Source organism: Mauremys mutica, chromosome 9 (assembly GCF_020497125.1).
Source record: "Mauremys mutica isolate MM-2020 ecotype Southern chromosome 9, ASM2049712v1, whole genome shotgun sequence".
Classification (NCBI taxonomy): Eukaryota; Metazoa; Chordata; order Testudines; family Geoemydidae; genus Mauremys; species Mauremys mutica.
Genome location: NC_059080.1, coordinates 39440612 through 39468294, shown reverse-complemented (window position 1 = coordinate 39468294; position 27683 = coordinate 39440612). Strand labels below are relative to the sequence as shown.

General features: G+C 49.3%; 1 protein-coding gene across 2 annotated transcripts in view; it reads left to right on the top strand.

The window, feature by feature from the left end:
- GABRE (gamma-aminobutyric acid type A receptor subunit epsilon) overlaps positions 1 to 27683 on the top strand; it is a 111894-nt gene that overhangs the window by 8724 nt on the left and 75487 nt on the right. For both annotated transcript variants that reach the window (XM_045029185.1, XM_045029183.1), the window contains exons 2-3: positions 15438 to 15576; positions 22209 to 22460. In XM_045029185.1, the coding sequence (XP_044885120.1) occupies positions 22405 to 22460 (56 nt within the window). In that variant the 5' untranslated portion in view covers positions 15438 to 15576; positions 22209 to 22404. The remainder of the gene's footprint in view (positions 1 to 15437; positions 15577 to 22208; positions 22461 to 27683) is intronic.

Here is a 27683-nt window from a genome sequence, read left to right as displayed (position 1 = left end):
ACAGGAAAAGGAAAGATACCCTGTACCTGCCATTACCATATTGCCTTCCTCAAACTGTCACATAAGCACAAATACATGTTAGTCTGAAACTTACTACTACATTAATGTCTCAGCCATTATTCACCTGTTTAAAATCACTTGTCACCCAGGCAGGGCATGGAAAGGATAACTTGTGATTGGTCAGCTAAATCACACTGCATGGATAGTGACTTGCAAACAGTTCAGGAACAGCAAATATGCAAAACTATTTGGCAAAGAGTTGAAAATAGCACGGACAGTTGTAGGAATCAGAATAGTTAATGAGCAAGTTGCTAACCAAAGAGGCCTTGAGAATGAAGTCTGAGCCACTCTGTTAAATATAAGTTTTCATGTTGTTGTTTTTTTTCTATAAAATATATTAGATGTGCAACAGGCCAAATTCATGTGGCAGGAGCAAATTTAGCCTATGAGGGTTCGTCTTTACTGCAGCATTAACCCAGGTGATTGGCATTTGAGTCGGCCTAACCAGGCTCTGAGCAGCCAGACTGCAAAACTTGCTCTGGATCTGGAGGTGAAATTTCCACCTTGAGTAAACATGTGTGCGCTAGCTCTGATGAATGAGACCCACAGATGAGATCACTGCCCAGGTAGCTAGTCTCATTATGGGGTGTGAGTGTGTGTGTTGCCTTGCCCAGTAACATTGGCTATTCCTGGAGGCAGGATGGCCCATTTCTTTTTATTGAGCATTGCAAACTCTAGGCTGCAATAGCTTGTGGAAAATAACCCTCAGGCTGACAGGTGGTATCAGGTACTTGAAACGTGGAAAGAGGTTAAGGGGTCTGGAAAATAAGGCAATAACAGATCCCCAAGGATTATGGAAGATTTGATCCCCAGAATCCTTTAAACTGATTATGAGAGGGAGTCCCTGCACACAATATCTAGAAAGAAAATCTCTAATCCGACCAGGGCAAAGAGCAACTTCTCCATGAACAATAATAATAGCCAGCATCGTGCAGTGTTTCTTCATCCATACATTGCTTTTTAATATAGATTGGTATTACTACCCCCATTTTACAGATGGAAAAATTGAGGCACAGAGAAGGGAAGTGACTTGCCCAAGATCTCCCAGCAGGCCACTGTCAAGGCCCAAAAACACGTCTCCTCAATTCCAGCCTGCCACACTGCTTCTCTTAACAGTAGGAAGATCTAGCTTAATTTGTTCAGTACTTCCATACTGTAGTAATAGGCATTATAGAAATAATTAAGAAAAATAAACAGCTGAAAGATACCAGCATTTGTGAAAATGGGGGAAACCCCAGGAAAATGGCCACCGTGCCTCATAAAAGGGATCCTAGAGTCTGCAAAGGGAGCTAAAAAGTGACTGACGTAATTGCATTACCTTTATCTTCGCCTGGATTGGACACAGTAGGAAACAGAACCACATATCTAGCTCCCTCTCCTATATTCTTCCCAGAGCGCAGCCCTCGATGCCTTGACTGGGGCTTGGAGGAGAGATTTTATTCCCCTGAAATCAGACTTTGTGGTAGAAGGAGCAGAGACTGTAATTCACTCCCCAGCAAAACTGTGAGCAACAGTGGAGGATGAAAAAAGAAAGTCCGTTATTTTGAGACCTGAACGCATTCAGGTTTTGGGGGTGAGGGAGAGGAAAAAGAAATACCTAGATAGAATCTTGGCCTCACTTGCAAAGACACCAATGTGCAGTTTGTTGATCTAATTGTTCCAGCTATCTGGCACTGTGTGACATTTTCAATTATTCCCCTGACTTGTCGCTGGTTGTTTTGAATGTTGATACACATACTGCTCTGCAATCACGCCTGACAAATAGGACCCTAAGAAAACATTACCATGTGCTTCAAATGTAATGGAAATTTTAACCCCTCCCTCCCCCCCCCCACACACACCATAATTCCTGTTGTTAAGTGAATAGCTACCCTTTATCCAGACAGGGGCCAAATCAGCTGTTGAAAATTAGTATAACTCTACTGACTTCAGGGATTTCCACCAGCAGAGGATCTGGCCCACTATGTCTATAGTTGATATGTTTCATGTTCCATTCACCCATCACTGCCAGTAACTGGCAGAAATACTGTATTTGGGCTGGCTACCTCCTCCGCTAGTGCCAGTCGGCGTAGTTCCATGCAATTTATGTAGCTGAGCCAATTTAACTCAGGGAGGAGCTGCCTGTTTGTTTATATTTGTAAACAGACACAGCCAGCTGCTTATCTGTTGGAAAGTGGCATAGCTCCTTTCAAGCCAATAGAACTAGGATGATTCCCACAAGCTAGGGATCTGGCCCATATTACATACACATGATGGGCAAGAATCTGACCTCAGCTATGCTGGAGTAAATCTAGAGTAAATCCATTAACTCTGGCTTTGGATGGGTGTAACAGGGAGCGGAATCTGTCCTGAAAAACTGACAGTAGGGGTTGGATTGAACCAGAACTTCAGATCAATCCCTGCAACAGCAGCCTGAATTTCCAGGGAGTGGAGCTCATGTTTGAATCTCTTACACTAAAACCACACCAGAAGGGACCTGTTTTCTACTTCTGGTTCTGAAACTGATCACCTCAGTGTGACCCAGCCACTCTGCAAATTGCAAGACAATGGGATGCCAGCTTGCTGTCAGGCTGGGATGGCATTTAAAGGGGAAGCAGGTCACAAGGGGCTTCAGAGTGCTTGAGGATACCTGTCCTTTCCCCAGGCATGCTTCCAAGAGCCCCCCCACCCCGCCCCCAGTCCACGATTTACTGCTTCTCCAGCAACAACAGCACCAGAAAGAAGCACCATTATATACTGGGTTTACAGTTTGGTTCAATGGCTCTCAGCACCCCCACTATACAAATTGTTCCAGCATCCCTGGGAAGAAGATCATGATGTCTCATAGCATCTCTTCTCTTCTTTGTACTTGTCTGTTAGACTGTAAGCTACTCAGGGCAAGGACGGTTTGTGCCTTGTATAGCGCAAGAGCATGTCTTCAGTGCTTAGCAAATAATGTATAATAATCACCACCACTTTGGACTAAAATCTAATGAACAGTTTGGTGCTGTCAAATCTGAACTCAGAAGCTAGTCCCGATTCCGCCAATCCATAGTCGAAACCTTTTTCAGAACTGTGCACCATCTTCCTAGAAACTAACACTATATACACAGGATGATATGGAGCAGGAAAAAGGTTTTATTGAGAAGTGTGTTACTCAGGAGTAGTAAAGAGATGGTTGTTAGTAGTAGTGGATAGGTATTTATCGAAAGAGTAGAGTAAAATGGTCAAAAGAAAGATGTCTAAACACATGAATATCAAGGCCACATATTTGAAATGAGTGACTAGATAACAGTAGAGCTGGTTGGAAAATGGGAAAACAATTTCACTGAGGAAAAAACTTTGATTTTTTTTTCACTTTTGAATATTTTGTTTATCAACCCAAGCTTTCAGTAAGAAAATGAAGTTTTCAGTCAATGACAAATTTCTGCAATGAATTAAAAAACAATTTCAACAAAAAATTTGGTTAAATATCATGGCAAATGTTGATAATATTGACAATTTTTACAAAGTTTCATTTTTGAAAAGAGGTCTTTTTTGACAAAAAACTTTCTGTAAAAAATCTACATTAGCTCTAAGACAGATATTGTTCTTTTGGAAGATGGTAATGGAGGTCATCATGTGAGTCTTTGATCTATAGACAATCAATCACATGCTTCATTGAAGCTAATGTGCAGTCTAATCACCCTTAAGATAGCCAGAGACTGTAGAAGCTACTGCCCAAGGCAGTCAACCCAACAGTTGGGTTGCAGGACTAAGCTACGTGGCCTGAGGCATTTCTCTGGGACTGGTTGAAAATGCACGTGCTAGGGGATTGCTTGGCAAGCTGTGTGTGAGGGAGGTAGCCAGCGAAAGAAGCAGGGCTGAGTGTGGCCCCCGAGAGGTTGCAGAAGGACAGCACTACTTGGTGCGCAGGTCTGTGGAAAGGCAGGCTGAGAAATTGTGAGTAAGGAAGCTCCCTGCCGTTTGTTCCTACTGTGTTCAGGAAAACAGGACTGAGTGCACATTTTTTGTTAATAAACAGGATTGCATCAAAGATCATATCTCACTCATATCATCATTTCTTCACCTGATGGAAACAACCTGACAAGGCCCCTGTAGTGGGGTGGTTACCCGCGCCTGCCCTCCGAGGCTTAAAACAGCCCAGGAGAGGGCTGTAACTGGGGCAAGTAGGCTCAGCTGTGGCCAGGTCCCAATCAGGCCCAGCTGGCCCCTATAAGAGGCTGTGAGCCAGGAGCCCAGAGAGATTCTTCCTCTGCCTGTAGAGGGAGATGGGCCTGGCTGCAGGGAGCTAGACCGGGTACCTGAGGGAGCAGGGCTGGGGAAAGGCAGAGGAGCTGGGGAGCTCCTGCCTGGAAAGCCCCAGGCTGTAGCCTAGCAGAAGGCCAAGAGGTACTGGGTGTTGCAGGGGGCGGCCCAGGGGTAGGCAAAGGCAGCAAGTCCAAACCCCTTTGCTGATGATGAGTGGCTGATACTGCAGTCTGCCCCAGTGAACAGGGGCTAGATGGAGACTGGGCAGTAGCCAATACTGAGGCAAAGTGGGGATAGTGGGGTGGGGGTTCCCCTGGGAGGGGTAGCACCCCAGTTAAAAGAGCACTGGGGTCCAGGGAGGGACACAGGGGCCAAGAGGACAGATGGATCACCAGCCTGCAGAGGGTGCTCCGGATGCTGGAATGAGCTAATTCCCTGAGAGACCAGCAGGAGGCACCACAGGGGTGAGTCCGGCCAGTCTACAGCCCCCAATATTGGCTAACCACTTGGGTGAAAGAGATAGCAATACCATAGTCAGAGGGAAGGGGTGGATGGAGACAGTAGACAGTAGAACCAAGCCATTGAAGTCAATGGAAGTTACTTCTATTTTGTGGAGGGAGAACAGGACCCCTACACTCTGCAAGAAACACAAGGATGGGGATTAGGTGAGGGAGTGGATGAAAAATCTAACTACTTGCCAAATGAAAAGGGAAAGAAATGTTGATTTCCAGGTTCAGAGAGATTAACTTTAATGGAGAGTAACTATGAAAAGCACTTAGCATCCCTTTAATGGATCTAAAGGGAATAATTTCAAGTAAGCCCCTTACTCCCACCCATAAAATTCTGTTGTTGGAAGAGGCAACATGCTGAACTGCAATCAAATTAGCAGATTTTGCACTGCTCAGCCAGGAGCAGGGGTCGGTGAGAGATCCATTACCGGAACGAAATTGATGAGAGAGGGCCAGTGCTGGCCATGCAGACTGGGCCTTAATGAAATGACTTGCACTCATACATGGGAGACCTGGCACTGCTGAGGCACAAATTGATCACCTCAGTGTGACACAGCCGCTCTGCAAATTGCAAGACAATGGGATGCCGGCTTGCTGCCAAGCTGGGGTGGCATTTAAAGGGGCAGCAGGGCACAAGGGGCTTCAGAGTGCTTCCATTAACTAAAGGCATCAGTGTGGGAGTAAACATTATTACCTACCAACAGGCATTCCACCATGATAGCAAGGCAGGAGCCAACAAGAGCTAATCCTTACCTGGGGAGAGCATGGGAAATTTAGTGTGTTAGGTCTTCTAACAATCCTTCATTGCTCCCACCTGTTGCCTGTCTTGTCTATGTAGATTATAAAGTCTTTGGGGGTAGGGACTGTTTTATGTGTTTGTGTCCTCCCCAGGACGTAATGGTGCTGTGATCTTAATCATGACTCTGGACACTATTGTATTACTAATAAATAATTCATCACCATCATCAATAGAAAGATCTTCCTACTGCAGACACTGAAAGGCATAGGGAATTAGTAGCTGCCTTCTCATTCTAGCATGCAAATCCAGCCTAGGTCAAGAGTGGACAGCTGGTCAGAGTGGGTCCCAATCAAGTTCCTAGATGACAGACAAGGTGTGAATATTGCACAATAACCACTGCAGATAGCACTGGTGGGCCCCTTTTCTGGCAGTTGCAGCAGAGAGACCAAAGGGTGGATGAGTCTCCAAAATGAACTGTTCTACTCTCTCCCTGCAGCAGGGTGAATGCTGCACAGACATATTCACCAGCCTGGGTGCAAATAAACACCATTATTTATTCTGATGGTCATATGGAACCCTGTTTCTTTTGTTCATGTGATTTTGTTGTTGTTCACAAGAACATTCACAGAAAGTGAAGAGCTCACTGACAGTTGTGCAAATATGTATCTGTGCAAAGCTTCACACCAAAAGTGTTCAGTCAGAAAGAGGAAAATAAAATAAAATAAAAGCTTTAGTTATCCAATCAGGGAGCAGAAACAAGACCCCGTGGCTTAGGAGACCAACCAAATAATACCACAAATGGAAAATTAAAGATAAAGAGAGGATTTCAGCTTGAAATCTATTGAAGCATCATTTTTTACAAATACTCAAAAACACTTTAAAAAAAGCTCAGACCTTTGTTTTGTGCCTTTGTTTTGATAGGGTTTTTCTTTTTGTTTGATTATTATGCTTAATGCCTTCCTAAAAGCTTAAATGCATTTTCCCTGTCAGGTCTTTCTTTTTCTCTCTGCTGCATAAGAATTTCTGCCTCTCCTGTTGCTTGCAGGAAATTTGTCAGTTTAAATTTGGCCCAAAATTTAAGCCCATTAAAAGTTTCTTTGATTTTTTTTTCCCTCCAAGATTCCACAAGTTTAAAAATACTTATCAATTCAAACAGTTGCAGCACAGCAAACCTGCCAAGGAAACTGAGTGGGAGTGGACTATCAACAAAAGGGAAACTAATTCATCTAATTTCATTGTCATAGCTGAGACAAATGTCAAAATGTAATGGAGTTTTCACTAATTATATGCACTTTTTACATTTATTTCCATTCTAATCAGCCATATTCTTATTTCTAATGTAGGTAAGGAAGCTTGGCTAAAGGGTTGGCTCCTAAATTGCTTAGTTGCTTTTGAAAACTTGACCCTTTGGTTTTGTTTTGTTTCTATATAGTCTATTTACCCTGACAGTGTCCCTTTAAGAATGCCAACTTGAGTCCCCATCCAGCTGCCACTGAAGACTGTGGCAAAACTCCCCTTGGTGCAGGATTCAGCTCCAATGTGCCAATGGATGTTTTATTGCTTCATAGTCTGGGATGATCTGCAGGCCCTCGAAGTCACTGGCCACAAAGAATAGATGTGAGTGCTACAGTGGCTGCAAAAGGCGGAGGATGGCAAGAAGCCCTGGAACTACAGTATCCCTGGTTACAGTTCGACTTATACACCGGGCAAATGCCTCACCCATGAGGCTAGACGGCCCATGTAGACTAACATCCTGGTTAGCTCAGTGCTCCTGGGCAAAGACTGTAACTGCCATGCAGCAGGGCACCCGCTAGGAGGCTTAGCTTCCAATGAACATCACATGGGACAGGCTAAAGGAGCCCCATACACAGGATGAAACGCTGTGGAACTGTGTGCTGCATGATGTTTCCAGGCCACAGGGGTATCTCCTTGGGGCAGGGCAGATGGAGGGGTGTTTTTGTTGGGGCATCCTAAGGAAGTAGGCAGCCAGCAGGGAGAAGAGGCAGTAGATTAACCACCATGATTAGGAGACAGCTGGCACCACACAGAGCAGGATCCTTGTTCAGGGGAAGGTTACACAGGGCCTGATCTGAAGAGGCTCAGTCTGTCTCCCACTGTAATCAGCAAGAACGAGAAGCCCTTAGCTGACAGGACACAGGACTGGAAGGGACCTTCGGAGTCATCTAGTCCAATCCCCTGCTGTTACAGGCAGCCCTGTCATATAATCCCATTCATAACTTTTCATAACCAGTAGTAGGTCCCATAATCTCTCTGTGAACCAGCCACTGCAAGGCAACATCCCCTGGCCTTGCTCACAAACACAAAGCTAGTAAACACTACACAGCCACAGGGCAGCACACAAAGTAGCTCTCCTCTGCCCAGGGCCGGTGCAACCATTTTGGCGACCTAGGCGGTTGCCTAGGGCACTAGGATTTGGGGGGCACCATTTTCTTCGGCAGTGACCACAGCGGCCGGATCTTCGGCCGCCCCAGTCGCCACCGGCATTTAGGTGGAGGGAGCTGGGGCAGGGGGAGTGCAGGGAGGGCCGCCTGCAGCAAGTAAGGGGGGGGGGGCGGCACGCAGGGGAACTCCCCGCCCCAGCTCACCCCTGCTCCGCCTCCTCCCCGAGCATGCCGTGGCTGCTTCACTTCTCCCGCCTCCCAGGCTTGCAGCGGGGGGGGTGCCCCAGGGTGGGGAGCTGCCGCAGGGGGGGGCGCCTCAGGGCAGGGGCTTGGGGACGGGGGAGAGTGCAAGGTGGAAGTTTCGCCTAGGGCGCAAAACATCCTTGCACCGGCCCTGCCTCTGCCCCCCTACTCCCGGTAGCTATCTGCTGCCAAGCGTCCACCTGTGAAAGGGGATGCTAGTGCAGTATTTTACCAACAAGTTACACTGTTGTGACAGGGTTTTAGCACATCTTGTATTAAGGGTGTGCCTACACTGCAATCAGAGGGGTGACATTGATCTAGCTAGCTCCAGTAACAATCGCAGTGAAGCTGTGGTAGCACGGGTTACTCGTGGACTACGTATAAAAGCTCCTGGGTGGGTTTGTGCAGCCTGTGCTGCTGCAGCTTCGCTGTTTGTTATTGGAGCTAGCTGGATCAAAGTGAGCGCAGGTATGTCTCCAGATGCTGCAGCACCGCTGCTGCTTGCAATGTAGATATACCCAATGTTTCCAGTTCTGGGCATTGCTTGTTTTGTGAGATTATAGGGATCTGGGTCGCTGGCATTCCCCCTGTTAGATGGAGGGTCCCTCAGCAGTCCCCAAAAGCCCAGTGGGTATCTGCAATATAGTAGCACTGGCTATTGATTAGAGTTTTATTTCATGGTGGCAGAGGGAAGCAATTTAAATAAAAAAGAATGCAGTTTATATTTAGAATCTGGAGGATGTTTCTGCATCAGATTATGACAGATTTAAGTAGGTCAGACTGGAGACCTAAGATACTCGAGTCCCCTTCAAAGGCATCCATCCGTCACTTATTATTTCAGTCACTTTCCTCACACTCTGCCTTCCATTTGCAGGCACGTCCCTCTGTCTTTTTTTGTATGAAGTTGTTTCTCACCATACTTCCTCATACTTGTTCTGTTCATTTCGTTTGTCCCACTTCCTCCTTCCCCAATGCTTGGAATTACTTTTGGGGGGGAGGGGGTTGGGAGCAAACTAAGGAAGCTTTTGCTTTATCTATCACATGTTGCTGGCTGTCTCATTGGACCACGTGCTTTCCAGGAAGGAGATGTTGGCTCTCTATTGTCTGTGTACCGCACCTTTAAATGTGGAGGATTTCCCTGCCTCCTGTAGGGGTGAAGCTGGGAAACAACAGTCAGTTTGTGTTTCAATTCAGATGCGGAATGTTGCAGAGCGAGTCACATGCACTATGCTCTCTCATGGATACATTACATTCGTTCTTTCTTTGCTAGTTTTCCTGAATTTTAAATGAAGACTCTCTAGATTAAAAATATAGGTGTTTGACTTTTTGCTTATGGGAAGTACAGCAGCCTGGTTCTCTCATTCTGTTCTCTGAAAGTCCAAATCAGTACCTGTCCCCAAGATCTCTCCCCAACCCTCTCCTGCCCCTCATCAGCCCAAATCCTCTGCTGTGCCCTCTGTGGCTTTCTCCTCTCCATGTGCACTCTGGGTATGGTTGTGCATGGTATCATTTGAACCAGATTAAACTGTAATAATAGACACTAATAATAAATGCTTTCGATTTACATGGGAGCTACCATCCAGGCTCTCAAAGTACTTTGCAAACAAACACACAGTGAGGCAGGTAAGATATGTAAGGATCCCACATGCCAATGAAATGCATTTGTGATGTTTTTAATTACCAGGGAAGACTTAAATCACCTTTTATTAAGCATGTAGAAACCTTAGAAAGTTTAGGGGGTTGGCTTGGAGAAGAACCCAAGGGCTTGATCCCACACGCTGCTGATTGCTCTGGCCCCAATTTAGCAAAGCACTTAAGCATGTTTTAAGTAGTTCCATTGATTTCAATGGGATTACTCATGTGCTTGCCATTAGACCATGAGGTACTGAGGCCTCAGCCCTCGGTGCCCATCTGAACAATGCAAACCTTTGGTGAGCTTCAAAAAGAGTTTTCTTGTGAGATTTCCAGTGCTTGCTGCTCCTGAATGTACCTGGAGAAAGGTCTTTCTGGAGGGATTGTGGCACTTCTGCTCCAGTCTTGGCTCCAGCTGGAACAGTGGAAATCTTAGCAATGTTTATCTCAGTTTTTGGAACTTCTGAGATAGTTCTGTTCTGGTTCAGTTTGAGTTCTGGGTGAAAATTGGAGTCCAGGTCAGAATGCTCCCCGCCATCTCATCCAACACCACCAGTGAACCATACTTGTTTATTTTCTTATATGTTGATTGATTGGGATTTTTCTGATGCAAGGCCTCTGCCCTCTGTAGGGCTGTTCACAAGGGAACTTAGATCCCTGTTCTGGTGAGTGCTACCTTGCTAGTTGCATGTGATGACTCAGGATATTTGCATCTCTTTGTCCCTAATGAAAAGGCCCCTCATCGTTGCCTGGAGAGGAAAGGCAGAGTTCTCTTGATCTGTACTTGTTTTGTTTTTGGCTCTATCTGTGTAGGTATTTGAGAGCATGGGGGTGGAGAGCCATGCAGACTGTGGAGAGTTGCATGGGTGTAATTATGGCTGCCTTAGTTGCTTGATTTGGGGTTTTTAAAAGTGACTTTTACTGCTGTTGGATGGCACTGGCCTGACAGCCCTGGAGAGTGAAGTCCTCTGTCCCCAGAACTGTTACAAGATCAGCAATGGCAGGACAAGAGTCCCCAAAATTCTCTGCTGCTGTGCCTCAACCCTACATCTGGAGGCCCCACCCCTAGGGGTTCCAGAGGGATTCAGACTTCCTGACTAGAACCGGGCAGGAGATGATGTTCCTGAACCACAAAGGTCTTCCCATTCTGCACCAGGACAAACCTTTTTCATGAAAAACAAGAGCGAGCTACCAGCATGGCCAATAGCCCAATGTCCAGGCTGCTTACCTGGGATGTCAAGACCCCAGCATCAGATCTCTGCTCTGCCTGATTCAGAGCAGGGCCTTAAATCTTAGCGGGGTGCCCAACCCCCCAGGCTATTGTGGGATGGGGCTCCCTGGTTTTGATAAGAAATTCCATCCTGGAATTGAGGAAGCTCTCGGTGGTAGCCATACAGTCCCTTGGAAAGTGTTGGTGTCATCAACAGTCCCAAGCAGCTTCATTCCTGCCTCTCCCCTGGGACAGCCAACAAGAGGGCCAAAGAGCATCAATGGACATGCAGACCCCAGACCACTAGCAACTGGGCTCACACTGTCCACTTATTTCTCAGCGGCTACTAGCAGCAATCAGAAAACAACCACTGTGGTTCACTGTTAGCCTGGGACAGGTTTGAAACAGAAGCCTCTCTATTCTGCTGCTGATCTCTCCTGAGCCCTCTGGGGTTGGGGTGTGCCCTTGGGCTAGCGAGGTGTCTGGGCATGAGCATGCAGGCGTTGTGTAAGTGCAACGCGACATCTTAGGAGATGTGATGTGGTGGGGAAACTGGTCTGTGCCTGGCATGGGGGTGGGTGTACCCTGTTGGCAGAATGGAAGGCACCGAGAGTGGCTGTGGAGCACACCCGAGGTGCATGCAGTGCATGAACAGGCTAGGTTGGCTGACTGACAGCCCACATGTCTATCTTGAGGCATGTCAGCCCAGAAACCCGGAGCGGAGGGAAGCACAAACCTGCTGATGTCAGCTGCCTCCCCCACTTCGCACTCGCCCACGGGGGCGGACAGCCTCTGTCAGAATCGATGCATCCAGCGAGTGGATGGGGGTACCCAGCAGCCTCGGCTTCCTCCAAGTGGCAGCTGTCACCAAAGAACGGCACGACCAATCAGAGCAAATGTGTAATACCGGCAGGCAGGTCCGCTCAGCTGTGCTCCAAAACCTACTCATTGTCAGAGCCCATTAACTGTGTTGGTGTTGCTGTCCTAATGCTGCCATTGGCGAAAGGGAACTAGGCGCCGGAGGAGAGCTGGGACCCAACTTTACCTTGAAGTCTCTGCGTGTCTCTACTAATCTGACCCTAAATCCAAAGCAGGGTTCAGCATAAACTGAGCCAGATCCTTGCATCCAGCCATCCGACAGCTCTGCATTGGTGCTTTCACTGGGCCAGGTGGGATCCATTGCAGGGCATGGCGGGGAGGGGAGACAGAATGGGGGAGGGGCATGCAGCGGGGAAAGGTAGCTAATAGGGCATCCACCTCATTCCTTTGTGCACAAATGCAGCTCCATGCATTGTGCTTTGGCCAGCCAGGGGCAGGCATCATTGAACAGCCATTGAGTAGCCAGCAATGTGATCTTTGTAGACTCCTGAGAAGGCGCAAGTCCCCTTCCACAGCCTTTCTCCACCAAGGACAGGGCATGAGAGTGCAGCAGCCAAGATCCAGCTGAGTGATCCAGGCTGCCAGGACTGAGGAGGGGCAGTTGGGGCATGGAGCCATGAGGGCAGGTGATCTGACATCCTCCGGGGCTGCAAACTCCACAGATCTTTGGCCTATGTGCTTTCTATGCGCCAGCGCCTCAGCTTGGCCAGCAGCCCTTCAGCACTCCCTCCTGGGGATGACATGGCAGCTGGGAGGGGGAGGAGCCCCCCCTCTGATTTGCAACGTGTGTCCTTTCCTGTTCACGTAGGAAAACGCTTCGGTTCTCCCTCACACATGCACATATCCTTTTTCTGTTTCAGGCTTCTGATCTCTCATTTGTTCTCTACCTCTCCTGGTCCCTTGTGTTTCTCTGTGTCACTCTTGCCCTGCAGGGTCCTGCTCTCCTGCCTGGGGATATTCTTGCTGAAGTCACGGGGGATTTACTCCTATATTGTGAGCGGGATGAGGCCCTTATTGGGCGTAGGACAAGCCTGTGGGTGTGGGAACTGCATGGAATCCGGTTGCTTTCAAGGATTCCTAGATTCCCCTCTGTCTCCTCCCCCAGAGGAATGGAGGGAGCCCCATGGCTTGTGAGACAAAGTGCTGGGGCCAGAAACCCCCACACCCACACAGCTGGGCCAAAGCCAGTGTTTAATCCCACCCTTGCTGGAACCTTACACCACAATACCCTGGGAATTCCTTCCGTCCTCAAAGGGGCTCTCCCCTCCACCTCATTTACCCACACCCCCTCATTCAGTCCAAACATCCTTCTCGCCAGGAAGGGCTGGGCACAAGTCACCAGGGCAGAGCCACCAGAGTGTGATATGAGGAGTTCCTTCTCCTTTCCAGGGACCGAGAACCCTGTCCACAGCTCTCCCAGCCTCTGCTGGTCCAGGGGCAAGGGACCACTCTTGGGATCTGCACTGGGCTTTCCTTAGAACAACCTGCCAATCTCTGGGATTTTCAGAAGAGCCTAACAGAGTTAGGTGCCCTAGGCACCTAATTCCCTGAGGTGCCTTTGAAAATCTTTCCATCTTCTTCCCGCTCCCTGCCAGTGGTTGAAAGAGGCAAATAACGTGAGGATCTAACCACCAAGCTCCTTGTTACTCATTCAGTTCTGCTGGGCTCAGGCAGGCTGGTTTGTGAAGCCTTTGAAGATTATTCCCCTTCAGTTTCCTGAAGAGACTTCAGCCTCCTCTTGAATCTTTTTCATTTCGCCTCCTTTAAACGTATCAGCCTGATTTCCCCCAGACTTAATAGCGACGAACAAGATTAAGATTGGAGCTTAGTGAGTATTAGGGGAAGATCTCTCCTTCCTGGCGATGGCAATTACCAGATCCCAGCAACGCCGTCTCTGTTTCATTAGGGGAGGGTGACGGAGGGAGGGGCACTTGGGCGCCTCTTATTTTCTGAGTGTAAAAGCTAGAGGGCACTGAGTGTGGAAGAAACACAGCTCACAACATCAGCTCCTTTGCACTTCAAATGCAGGCTGGCAGCTTTGAGCAACTGCTGGTGAAGGTGGGGCGGGAGGAGGAAGAAAAGTGAGAGTGAAGGGCCACGGGGCCAGCTGTGTAGGAAGGAGGCTGCTGTGTACAGATGTGTACACTCCTGCCACCCATGAAATGGGCTTGTTTGGAGCAATGATCTCAACCTGTCGAGCTCCGGAGACCCACCTGGGGACAAAGACAGGGACATGCACCTAGACTAGCTTGGCCTGGGAGTTCATGCTCTAAGCAGGGTCGATCTAGGTCAGTATTTCATGGGAGCTGTGGCAGGAAACAGAGTGGGTGTTTCCTCTCCTAAATCTATGGTGTGGTATGGTATTGGGAAACTACCTGGGATCTTTAAAGCATCCTGCCAAATCCCAGCCTGGGCTATGGGTAAAACAGAGCTCTCATCACACCGGCCAAGGAGGGCTGTGTGGGAGCCCTGCTCCGCCAGGTCTGTGAATGGAGAAGGGAGCTGTGATTCTCTCCTCCTTATTTAAAGCCTGAGTGTGGCTCCTTTCATTCACTCCCCCTGCAGGCTCAGCTGAGTGGGATGCTCTGTACTCCCTGCCCAAAAGCATTGTGCTGAGCACCCTAAGGTCTGGGTTGCAGCGGGTGGGGATAGAATGCATCTCTCCACCTAAGGCTGGGCAAAGCTGGGTCACTTGCTTTTGCAAAAAACCCCTACAAGCCCCCCTACTGCCCCCTTTCAGAGCCAGTTCTCACAGGCCCCCACTTTGGCAGGAGGAGTTCAGATTCATGGCACAGCTCTGACATACCCTGAGAGATGTCCCAGGCAATGAGGGTCTGCTCCCAACGTAAGCTCTGGGGGGCAGGGACTGTCTTTTTGTTCTGTGTTTGTCCAGCACCTAGCATAATGGGTTCTGCTCCGTGACTGCTCTAGGGGCCACCACAAAGTCCTACCAATCATGTTGAAGAATTAAGGCACCCACATTTCTTGAGCTCCTGTCACTACTTCTAAGAGAAGAAAAATCCCCTTCCATGAACCAAAGCAAGCCAGGGGCTCTCTGGAGGGAGCAAACTAAAATGAAGAGGTGCTGAAAAGACATAGCAAATATCCAAAGAAATAATACCCTGGGGGGAAAGGCTTCATGGAATATTGGGAAGAATTTGGCCCAAAAGGTTAAATGAAAATCAGAGCCAATCCCTCACCATGTGCAGAGGGGCAGCTCTTGGTTTTGAACAGTGGCACGATGCAGGGTGGCTCACTTTGGGGGGCTGTGCAGAGAGGCTCTATTGAGAGAAGCTCAAGCTGGGAAAAACCAGATTCCCAGTCACGGCTGTATTTTCAACCCCTGCTTTTGTGTCATAGCAGGATACTGGCAACCCAAACTAAAGGCTTTCTGGTGGCTAGGAAAGCAGTACGTTTCTATAGTTGCTGGAATGACACTGATTGACACCACCTGAGGGTCTAAGGCTGACTAATTAACCCACACCACACCCCTGTGAAGCAGGTGGGAAAGTCATATTATCCCCATTTTACAGATGGGAAGTTGTGCTGGAAAGGCAAAGTGACTTGGTCTCACCGTGCTAAAGCCAGGATTAGAATTTGGGACTATTGGATTTCCCACGTTCCTCCAGACCTCTGCAGCTGGAACAGGAAGTGTGTCCCGCCTGCACTAAGGTGAGTAGAACTACCCTATCTTTTTGTTTCTCCTTACACAGAGCTCCTTGAGTTAAACCTTTGATAGCTACGTTAAAACCTCATAGCTCTTGAGGCTTGCGAATATGCTACGACCAAAGACCCAGTCCAGGACAGAGGGCAGTGCTCAGTACCCAGATATGAATGCCAGGCAGGTAGCTGGTAATTGCACTGTGAAAGGCAGGCGCTAACCTAGGGTGACCAGCCATCCTAATATTAGGGGCTTTGTCTTATATAGGCAACTAGTACACCCCCCCCCATCCCCCCATCCTGATTTTTCCCGCTTGCTTTCTGGTCACCCTAAGCTCAAGTCAGACACACATGAGCAGTAAAGTTGCTTACTACTGAATAAACATTCCAGAGCGTGTATATAAAGAAGTTGTTGAAATCCCCATGTCTCAGGACAGAAATGCCTCGCGGGATTAATAATGAGAGAGAAGCAATGCCTCACTAGCTCGCTGTGTTGAATCCTGACCAGGTCAGTAGCAATAGAGTGCCTGGAGCCCACAGCCTGTTAGCACTTAAATAGGAGACACACAAGGAAGTTGTGTTGGTGAGTCGGTAAGTGGTACTGTGCTCTCTGAGTCAGTGCTGAACTACTGCACCAATATGGGGATAGGGAGCTTATTCTGCTGCAGGCAGGGACAATGGAAGCTCCCTAAAAGTCAGGGGGCCACCAGCCCCAGAACTGTGGCCCAGCCCCCGTGCCGCCTCTTCCCCCCCATGACCCCGCCCCCGTTCACACCTCTCTCTCCCCTTAACTCCCCCGTTGCTCGCCCTTACGGCCAGTAAAAAGTGGCATGCCATAGCCCTCCTGCTTTTAAAAGTGATGGGGCTATGGCGTCCTGGGGCCCCCTGTTCCTGCCCTTGGTTGCAGGTGCCTTCATCTGAAAGATCTAGATCCTGAACTTTCACAGTCATTAAAGAACCCTCATAAGAGGTGCCGTGATGACCCCATATCCTAGCCGAATGCCAGGTTTTTCAACTGAGACAACGTGAGTGAGGTAATATCTTTTATTGGACCCACTTCTGTTGGTGAGAGAGACAAGCTTTTAAGCTTACATTCCATCTACCTCAATTCCCCCTGAAGGTTCAGTTTGACATAGGCTGTATGCAGCTACGAAGTGGAAGTGTTTCACCCCAGAGAAAGCTGCATTTCAGTGACAGCTGAAGAGTTTGCTCTCTTCGCTGCAGTTTGTATATCCAAAGCAGTGCTTTGGAATTCTTCAGGGGCAAAAGCTATCACATGAATGTTCTGTAGAATTATTAATATAGTTTCAGCATCTAATGGCTGTTCAATGGCCTGTATGATATAATAAGAGAGACACAGAGAAACGAGTTAGTATTCTTAGACCAGCTAGTGTGCGAATGTCCACAGCATAAAATCACTACCACAACTGGCCGCAGGGGCAGCAGTCTTGTTAGCAGCCTCAGCAGAAGAGCCAGACTGAATGGGCCATGGAAACTGCACTTTCTTCTCAGCCTAAGAAAGGGTCCCCCTGGAGCAAGGCGGAGACACCCTGGCAGGGCCCTGAGGAGGATGCTTACTCTGCCTTCAGCTGCGCTGGGCGGGTGAATAAGGTGAGTAGAGAGGGGATGGAGGAAAACAAATAGAAAGGCTGGGACAAAAGGAGCAAAGAGGAATGAGATGTGTTCCCATGATGAGGTAAATGCCCTGCCATGTACAGGCCCTCGCTTATGTCAGTCCAGATTTTGGTGGGTCCTTCTATCCTTAATATAGAGCACAGGTTTCCCTTTAGTTGGAAAAACACATTGCATGTGTGGGTGTGGATGCATGTGTTTATCTATAGTGTGTATATTTACAATATTTTCCAGATAAGATATATCGGCAACCCTATCTATATATCTATATCTATATGACTCCCGGTTCAAAATAAATTAGCATCCCAAGGAGATACTCAGGCCTTCAAACTGCCCTGACTTCACCCATTCCTATATAAGCCCTACAATGTTTTTTCTTTCAAGTGTCTTGTGTCTGATGTTTTTGTGTCCATCACAGGTCCCTTCTTTTAAAACACTGACCCCATCAGTGGTTTAACCTTTTACAATCTGAGCAGGGGAGGAGCCAGAAAAGCAAATCTGCAAACAACGGTGCCTTGCTGTCCTGTCCCTCTTCATTCTCCTGCCGTGACTTTCCCCTGTCATGTTTGTTCAGCTTACAAGTCAAAACAAAATCTTTCTACCTGTCAGCATAGCAGGCTCAACTTGGCACCTGAAAATCAAGCTGTGTCCTCTTTACTTCATACATCATCGCCAGCCATAATGAGTGTGGAGTCGGAGCCCAGCTTGAGGTGTTATTGATGATGCGTAAGCTAGGATGCAGCATCTGCCGCCATGCAGGGGCTTTCAAGTGAGCATAAGAGGTACAAATGCCTTGTGATGGTGAACAAATGTCCTGACGGGGTGAACAGAACAGGCCACTTTGTACCGTAGAAAAGAGGTTGGTGCTTGAGGAGGATACCCTACTCAGTATCTCCCAGAGGGCTTTACAAGGAGACCCTGGGAGCCTGATACCATCTTTACCGCACTCACTTGAATGGGCTTGGCCCCAATTTGCACTAATGTGAGAGGAGGCTCGGGGGCTGAAAGTGCAGCGGTTCCCCTAGGAACCACTGCAGCTTTGCAGCATATGGACCTAGGCCATTAGGACCTGGTTTGCTCCAACAGGGAGTGTTGGCCAGGATGCCAGAACTATCCCCTGTTCTTTGCCAAATGTGCCAAAGGACACTTAGCTTCCTGGGCTGCCAACCAAAGCCAGAGAGGAGGGGCCCTACGGAAAGGACAGCACCCTTAGCCGTGCTGCCAGACTGATAACACAGAGCAGTGCCAGAGAGAGGATGGGCAGGCTCGGTGCCAGCTTGCCCCAAGCAGCACTGCAAATTCACCTCAATCCAGAGCGTCAGCACTCTCTGCCATTCCACTTCTGGGACACAACCCCGCTGTGCCGCTGCCCCACCATCCTGACCTGCAAACATCCCCAGTCATTCTAGTCCCAGAGTCCCCATTCCACTCTGTGATGCACCCCCGTCCCGCCCTGCTCTTCTGGGCCTGGCAGCCTCCATACAGCTCTGCCAGTGCACTTCAACCCTGACTTGCAACATCCGCTCGTATTCCACCTGTGGGCTTCCACACCTCACAAATCTGCCAGTGCCAGGGGCCTGGTCTCTCCTGGAGAGTAGGCACCTAAGGCCTGGGCCCTCTCTCACACCAGCTTTCCCCCCATTGAATTAGCAGAGTTACTTCTGATTAATGTTAGCATAAGCTCAGACTCCATTCAGACCCTTTGCAGGCAAGAGAACAATCAACTGCGTTTTACTGATGAGCTAGAGAGGGAAGCCACTGAACGAGTGACCAGGGCACCAGCTCTCCACCACCTCTTAGTGCAAGCGACAGGCAGATAGGAGTCAAAGGTGTATTAAACTCAACCTTCACCTTCTGCACTAGCCTGCTATTATAAATGTGGAAGAGGGAGCATCATTCACCATCACCTCAGCCAAGTGTAAGAACCAGCACGGTACATTTAAAATGGCTGTGCACATGGATGGGAGGCTGTAAGCCTATTACTGGATAACTTTGTTCTGTCTGGAAGGCCCTAGGACCCATGCCTAGTGACACTGCCTGTTATTAACCTGGATGAGAACTGAATAGCATGGAAGGTGAAGCAAGAGGTACCTTCTGTTCTAATGTAAAGAACACGAGATACAAGAGGCTGGCTAGGAAACTTCTCCCAGGAGACCTGGTGGAGCAATACACTAATAATGCTTTGTCCTTCCCTAGTCCCTTCCAGCCAGGGATGTCAAAGCACTTTGCAGACATTCATGAATGTCTGTGAACAGCCACTGAAGGGGAAAAGTGGAGCAGACCCTGGGCTGGGATGGGAGTCAGGCTCAGGGGTTCCTGGGGCCTCGCCAGGAATAGTACCCAAGGGCCAGATCCTGCACTCTTACTCCAGCAAAGTTCCCCTGGCAGGCAATGGGGGTCTGTATCTGAGCAAGCTCTGTGCGATTAAAGTCCAGATCTCCTGTTGTCAGCTGGATCTCCAGGGTTCAGTGGTTCCGACGCACACTAAAAACAAGCCTTCCTGTTCGCCTGCTTGCTGGGATTATTCCAGTGTTGTTTTGGTCAAGCAGGAGGCACAGTACACATCAAAATGGAGGCCAGATTTAATGAAGGAGCCAATGTTCCCAGCATGTTTCAGCCCCCAGACTTCTCTGGAGTATGAAGAGCCCTTTTTACCCCCCACACTCCCTGCAGTTTTGATCTGCATTATTTACTCTTTCTGACATTACCTTCCTAGAGGTCCCACCAGCTCATTGCAGGCTGCTGTGAATATAACAACCATAATACACAGCCACTTAATAGAAGGACATTCCATCTTGGCGCTCCCGTGAGACCAGCTGCGCTCCTGTGGTTTATGATGGGTAGTCAAATCTCACGCTTCACTGCTTGAGGTGATTTGCGGCAAGAGTCAGCGATGGCTGCCTTGCTACTGACCAGCCTTGCAAAATTGGCCAGGTGTGTTACTATTATTTACTGTTTGTGTTATGGTAGCATCACGAAGTCCCATCTGAGATTAGGGCCCATTGGGCCAGGGGCTGCACTGAGATATAAGACTCTCATCCTTTCAAGCTAAACAAAGGAAGCATTACCAGCACTTAACAGAGGGGAGAGTGAAGCACTGAGAAATGAAGTGATGTAGTCAGGGTCACCCAGTGAATCGGTGGCAGAGCCAGGAATTAAACGCAGAACTCCTGAGGCCTACACCAGTGTCATAGCCACAAGACCAACTTTCCTTTATCCATACAAGCTGTGTTACGGCCTTTTCACCTCTGGCTCAGCAGAACGAACTGGTCCCAGAGACAAGATGCGGGATGTGATTATTGTTCTTCAATAATCCTCAGTGTCTCTCAGTCAAAGATCTCAAAGCGCTTTGAAAAGGTCAACACATATTATCCCCGTTTAAGAGATGGGGCCACTGAGCACAGGGTGAAATGACTTGCCCAAGGTCTCAGATGAATCAGTGGCAAAGCTGGGATCAGTCCACAGGTCGCCTGATGCCTGCACGAAGCAGCACTATCTACCTGTACAGCAAATCCCCCAACAGAACGGCATTGGCAATAGCGCACAAGTCAGTTATTATTTATTATTATTATCCTAGTGCCTAGGACCCCCAGCCCTGGACAGGACCCCACTGTGCTTGGTCAAGTTTCTGTTGGCATCCTAGCAAAGGAGAATTTTAAGGAGGGATGCGATAAGATACCCAGTTGCCGGGGCTGTTCTGGGAGGCACAGGGCAAAAGCTGGGTTTCGGAATGTCCTTTCGAGTGAAGGATCCCAACTCTTCAAGAGACGCTCACTACACTCAGTGGGAATCCCATGCATGAGCACTTGCGAGTTGGGGCCCTGGCTATTTTGTGATGGGCCGACACTAGACCTGGACGTAACCCAGGAGCAAGGCTGTGCACAGAGAGGTTCACCCCATGGAGGTGGCAGTGAGTGGTTATGCTTTCTAGTGCATTAGCACCCACAATGCACTGGGTGCGAGGCCGCCTTCTACTGGACGAGCTGAGCCTCGCTCAGCATTGCTGGCATTTGCTTCTGGCACATTTTTACTAGCAACAGCCTCGCTCCCCAGCTTTTAACAAAACATTGCGCAAGGTTTTACGCTACAATGTGACTAACGAGCAACGACCTTGTCATGTCTCGTTAGGTGAAGGAGGAGAGCGAGAGTTTTACACAAGTTAATGAATTCCGGTTTTCGCCTTCCCAAAAGCTTCCGTTTAGTAACTCGGTGACACACAAATAGGCATTTCCCTTTGATTTCTGGATACAGCCTTTGTCAGCACAGCAACTGAACTTTTTTTGCCTTTTTTTCCCTTTAAGAAGGGAGCAAGAAGAAGCTGTTAACCCTTGCCCTGCTGGGAAGGAGGAGGCCTTCCTCCACCCCTTGCACTAAACAGAGGGGGAGCTAGGACCCTGCGTGAGACCTCTGAGCATCTCTCTTCCTCTTCCCTACCAGTCTCCCTCTCACTCGCTCTGCTCCTCTCCTGCCAAGGAGTAGGATAAGAAATGCCCAACTTTGACCCTTCTTTCCAAAAGGATCAGAAAGGAAGGATTAAAAGCCGGAGGGAGGGTGGGCGAGTTAGGGAGGGGTGGGGAGAGAAGCACAGAAGGAAGAAATAGAGAGAGAGAGGCAGAGAAAAGGAGGGGGACAGAGAGAAGAGGATTTCAGTATTCTAGGCTGCAATAGCAACCGGTGGGGCTTGTGCTGTGCGCACACACACAGCTCTCACTGCACCTGTCTGCTGGGCACAGGCACAGCTGGTGAGCTGGGAGAAAGGAGAAGAGGGGAAACCCTTCCATAAAGAGGCTGGATATTGGGAATTCAACAATAAAGCCACAGAGGCAGTGCCCAAGCGGGCAGGAATGGAAGAAAAGCTCCTAAACTTGCTGGAGGGCAAGGAGACACAAAGGCACCAGGCTTGGCTTTCCTCCTCCTTCTGAACTTGGATTCTCCTGGGTGGGTTTCCCCCACCACCACCACCTTTAGTTTTTTGTTTGGTTGCTACAAGTGTTTTCTTTGCTGATCCCCAGAGACTCCAGCTGCAGCACACCTGGACCGAGCTGGCCATCCTTTGGGGCAGACTGGGGAAGGAGAGAGGGGAGCCCCTGGGCCACCCTGCAAACTGGATAGGAAGGAATCTGTCAAACTGCAGTCACGCCAGCCCGAGCTGCCTCTCTTTATGTGGACACTGCGCTTCCCTGGGATCGCCTGGCTCGTGCGTTTAAGATGTCTGGGAAAGTTTTCCTGATGTACCTGACAATCTATCCCGCCCTACAGATAAGGTGAGAACCCTGCTTTCTCCTAATATACCTACCCCAACCCCAAAGAGATGCTGGGATTGACAGCAACCCCCTCACCCTCTCCCTGGCATCCACTCGCCTGCCTGCTCCTAACGAGCCCGGCTGTATTGCTTGTCTGGTCCAAGCTCGGACCCTTCTGCCTTCATTTCGCATGCCAGGTGGGGTTGGAGTAGTGAAAAGGAAAGAAGCCTTATGGGACCGTTGGGGCTGAGCCCCCAGTTCTGCTCCCTGGAGAGAAGGGACTAAACATAGTACGAAGAAGCAGATAGGTGCTTGGAGTGATGAGCAATTAACCTGGGATGCTCCCTGCCCCTATACATCTGGCAAGGGAGCCAGGACCCCTGCGTTCTCTTTGTGCCCTGTCACCTGCTGAGTGACCTTGGACAAGTCCCTTCTCCTCTCAGCACCTCACTGCGCTTCCCTGTAGAATGGGGCATGACAGCTCACAGAGATGCTGCCTGTCTTTGTTAACAGCTGTTCTCCACTTTGGGAGGTTCAGGTGAAAGGCGCCAAGTATTGTTTTGCATGTGGAATAGCGCGTCTCCCTTGCTCAGTTCAAGAGTCAGATGAGAGGGCCCGGAAGTGCAGTGGGGAGGGAGGAGGTGGTCCCAGAGGTGGCTCTGTCAGACAAGGGTTAGCATTAATCTCCACATGGTGGGCTTTCTCATCTGTTTTCTGGCATTGGCTTCCAGCGGGGGTGGAAATTGCTTCTCTGGCCAGATGTGGCATTTTAGGCTCCCCCATCCATCCCCAAACCCACATGCTGTGCCCGCTCTGCCCATCTGCCATCACCATTCCCTCAGCACCATGCCATGTGTGCCTCCATGAACCTGCCACTGCTCTGAACCCCCGGCAAGCAGAGAACTCCCACCCTGGTTCCATCAACCTTCCCTCAATCCCCTGCAGCTAGTACGCTGCCGAGAGGGATGATTTCTGAAGAAAAGGCCATTGCCTTGGTCCCATATTCAGTGCAGAGGACTGGGAGTCAGGAGATCTGGGCTAAGTTGACAAAATGGCAGATGAAATTCAGTGCTGATGAATGCAAAGTAATGCACATCAGAAAACATAATCCCAACTATACATACAAAATGATAGGGTCTAAATTAGCAGTTACCACTTAAGAAAGAAATTTTGGATTCAGGGTGGATAGTTCTCTGAAAACATCCACTCAGTGCCACACCAGTTGAAAAAGCTAACAGAATAGGAACCATGAGGAAAGGGATAGAAAATAAGACAGAAAAGATCATAATGCCTTTATATAAATCCATGGAATGCCCACACATTGATTACTGCATGCAGTTCTAGTCACCCCATCTCCAGAAAGATATATTAGAATTGGAAAAGTTACAGAAAAGGGCAACAAAAATTCTTAGGAGTCTGGAACAGCTTCCGTACAAGGAGAGATTTGAAAGATTGGGACTGTTCAGCTTAGAAAAGTGACAACTGAGGGAGATCTGATAGAGGTCTATAAAACCATGAATGGTGCAGAGAAAGTGAATAAGGAAGTGTTATTTATCCCTTCACACAATACAAGAACCAGGGGTCACCCAATGAAATTTAATGGGCAGCAGGTTTAAAACACACAAAGGGAAGAACTTCTTCACCCAACGCACTGTCAACCTGTGGAACTTGTTGCCAGGGGATGCTGTGAAAGCCAGAAGTATAAATTCATGGAGGATAGGCCTATCAATGGCTATTAGCCAAGATGGTCAGGGACACAACCCCATAATCTGGGTGTCCCTAAATCTTTGACTACCAGAAGCTGGGCGACAGGGGATGGATCACTCTATAAATTGCCCCGATCTGTTCCTTTCCTCTGAAGCACCTGGCACTGGCCTCTGTTCTGTCAGAAGACAGGGTGCTGAGCTACATAGACCATGGGTCTGACCCAGCGTGACCATTCTTATGTTCCGTTCCCAGCTCAACTGACTCACTATGTGACCTTGGACAAGTCACTTCTCTTTGTGCATCAGTTTCCACACCTGTGAAATGGGGATAATAATGATACTTTCATCCCATGGCACAGCACCTTGAGAGCCTTAGACAAACGACACTGCAGTGCACAAGCACAGCACAGACACAGATTTCCCAGCGCAGTCAGTATTGTTACATTTTCCTTTTTGTCTTAATTTCCTCTTTCTCTCTCTTCTGGTTTGTTTTGGAATCCAATTGATGCTTCTAGCTACTGGCTAGGCTCCTCAGCTGGTGTAAATCCCTTTGACTTCAAAGGACTCTTTCCATGCAGAGAGAGGAAAACGTTTGCCTTAGATTCTTTTTGTACCCTTGTAACTCAAATCTCCTGCAGATGTGTCTCATTTCTGGCTGTGAGTGCCAGCCGTTCCCACTGACTGCAATGGGAAGGGGGGGAATGCTCACTCCCTCATAGGACCCAGCCACTAATGCACATGGGCCAAGGAGGCTGTGCATTTCGGCCTGCCCCTTTTCAGTGGATCAGGGTCCACTTCCAGGAGGGCACAGTTTGCCAGTGTGGCAGGAGGGAGCATATGTATCCGGCATGCAAGGTGGCCAACCATGATCAGAAAGCACCCAGGGTATCACAGGATGGGCACCCCATGGTTGCAGAACAGAGCCAGGAAGGAGGGAGGGAGCATTCATCTCTGACAAACTCTACAGGTTGGCAGGTCCCTGTTGTTTCCCGGGCCCTTGATGCCCATTTCAATGGGACGCTCCAGTGGCATTGTGTGGGGCGATTAGGACTCTGTCCCAAAGCCACCAGCTTGTAAAGCTTTTCTGTAAACAGCGCTGAAAGCCCCAAGCAAGGGTGTTCACATTTTTACTATTCCTAACCCTGCTGGTGAGCTTAACGGCTAGATCAGGAAAAGAACATGTTGTCAGCAGATCATTACCCCCCGGGCTCGGGGGAAGAGGGATTTTACTGGCTGAAGCTAATTGGCAGAATAAGCCGACGTAAAGCTGATCAAATCCCATTACAAATGCAGTCTGGGGCGGGGAGCATGAATCCTGATACCACTATGCTGGTGTGCCAATCCTCCAGAATGCCAAGGCCGGGAACATGAACCCCAGTGCATTTGCACTAGTGTGTGGATCTTCATGAACCCCAGTGCAATTGCACTAATGTGCAGGTCCTAGTGAACTCTGTGGCTGGGGGCATGAATGCTGGTGCTATTGCACTATTACATGGATCCTTCTGGTTTATGAGGCTGGGGACATGAACCCTGGCACTGCTAGTGTGTCCTGCTGTGCTGTCTAATGTGCACATCACCATAGTATCTGAGTGCAAAGGCTGAGAGTGAAATTCCTTGCATTAGTGTATTAGTTTGTGGATCTTCCTGTACTCTGAGGCTGACAATGTGGATCCTGGCAGAAGTGCTCTGCTTTATGGCCCAGGCATCTCCAGTGTCAGATTCGCTCACTGAGCTCTGCAGTTGGAGGTTGGAAGGTTGCAGGGTTATTTGGAGGTTTTAATTCCATGTACTCACATCTCTAAGGAGGAAGCCCCACCTAATCAACTGTCCCATCTCTCCCTCCCCCAGCCAGCTATGTCTCCAGAAGAGTGTCTCTCCCATCTCCCAAAGAGACTTGGGGCTCTCCAGCGAGCCCTGTCCCACTCCCGAACAGCTCTAAGCATGGAGCTTGTGGGGTGGGAGTGGATGGCTGCTGGGGGGTGGGAGGAGAGTGATGTCCACCAGCTTCCTAGCCCATATTCGCTGGATTTTTCACAGCTACGGCTTGTGATGTGTGACTCTGTCACACTTAACGCCTGGGGCTCAATCCAAATGGGGCTGAGCCTGGATGTGACCAGTTGGTAGAGCTCAAACTGATTCATGCCATCTCTCTGCCCAGCATGAGCTGCAACGACGAGTCCCCTGGCACCAGCTGGATCCTTTGTGTTCAGCTAACTCCGCACTCCCCAGACCATCCACCCAGCAAAGGGGAAGAGGCGTCTTACGTGTCATGATTTCCTAGGGCAGAACTCCAGCAGTGTGAATGGGCACTGCTCCCGCCACTGAAGGCAACGCAGCTACGCCCATATGACACCAGCTGAGGACCTGTTTAGTTTAGTATGGTGGAGCATTGACCTCTGCGACAAAGAGGGCCCTTAGGCACTGGAGGCAATAAATGTGCAGTGGGCTGAGTCACGGATTCCCTTTTGGGATGCTGCAGGTTGGAGCCCATCCCAAGCCAGATCAGGACCTGAACGTACCCAAAGTGCTGAGCTGTGTGAATCCAGGGGGCTCTGCTGGGCCCATCTTTAGGGAAGATCCATGTCGGTAGCAGTTAAGGAGCTTCTGCTTCTCCTGAAGGGCTGGTTAGGTTGTGTGGTATCTGAGATGCCCACCCATGATGCCACCTCAGAGAATGTGCCTCTGGGTGAGCTCCCCTTCTCTGAGGGATTCCCCACTGCCAGCATGTCAGAGCCCACCAAGAGGTCACCCAGATACATTCAAGACCCTGCTCTGCCTGCTCCTTTAATTTGGGGGTGAAGCATGTAGTTGTGGCAGGGGTCTCTAGATCCCCGCCAAAGGGCTGCCCACCCCTGGGGTAACATCGTGCACAGGGTCCTGATTCAAGGTATCCCCTCTGGGTTGGGCTCACACTGGCCAGACTGCTTATTTCATCCTCTCTGCCCATATCTGAACGTACAGAGACTTTTATCCTACCTAGCACAGATACTCAGTGGCACTGTTACATGTGGCAGGAAGGAGAACTCGGTGCATTACATGGGAAACCCCCCGCAACTGGATTCCTCAAGAGGTAAAGATGCAATAGTGTGGGACAATGATCACCCATGGACACCTAGGGTATGTCCACACTGCAATGTAAGCCCGGGGTATGAACTCAGGCTCAAGCCTCACCCCCTGTTGTCTACACCCAAATCGCACTAACCCGGGACTCTGACCTAGCACCCTACAGGGGTGAAGGGTCCAAGCCTAAGTCAAGCCAGGAACTCTGGTGCAAGCCCTACTGCTTTCCAGGGTAGATGCAGCCCCACTGGACTTGTATTCTGAGAGCCTGCCAAAAGTATCTCACAACCCCATGGGCTGACTTCCTTTCCTCTCTGGACAGTCCAGTTTTCCCACACTGCACCATGAAGAAAGGGCTAGAGCAGCCATATGTTGGGAGGGCGCTAGGAAGTCTGGGATATGGGTGGTTGGCAGGGCCAGCTCCAGGCACCAGCTTAGCAAGCAGGTGCTTGGGGAGGTCACTCCGGAGTGGGGCGGC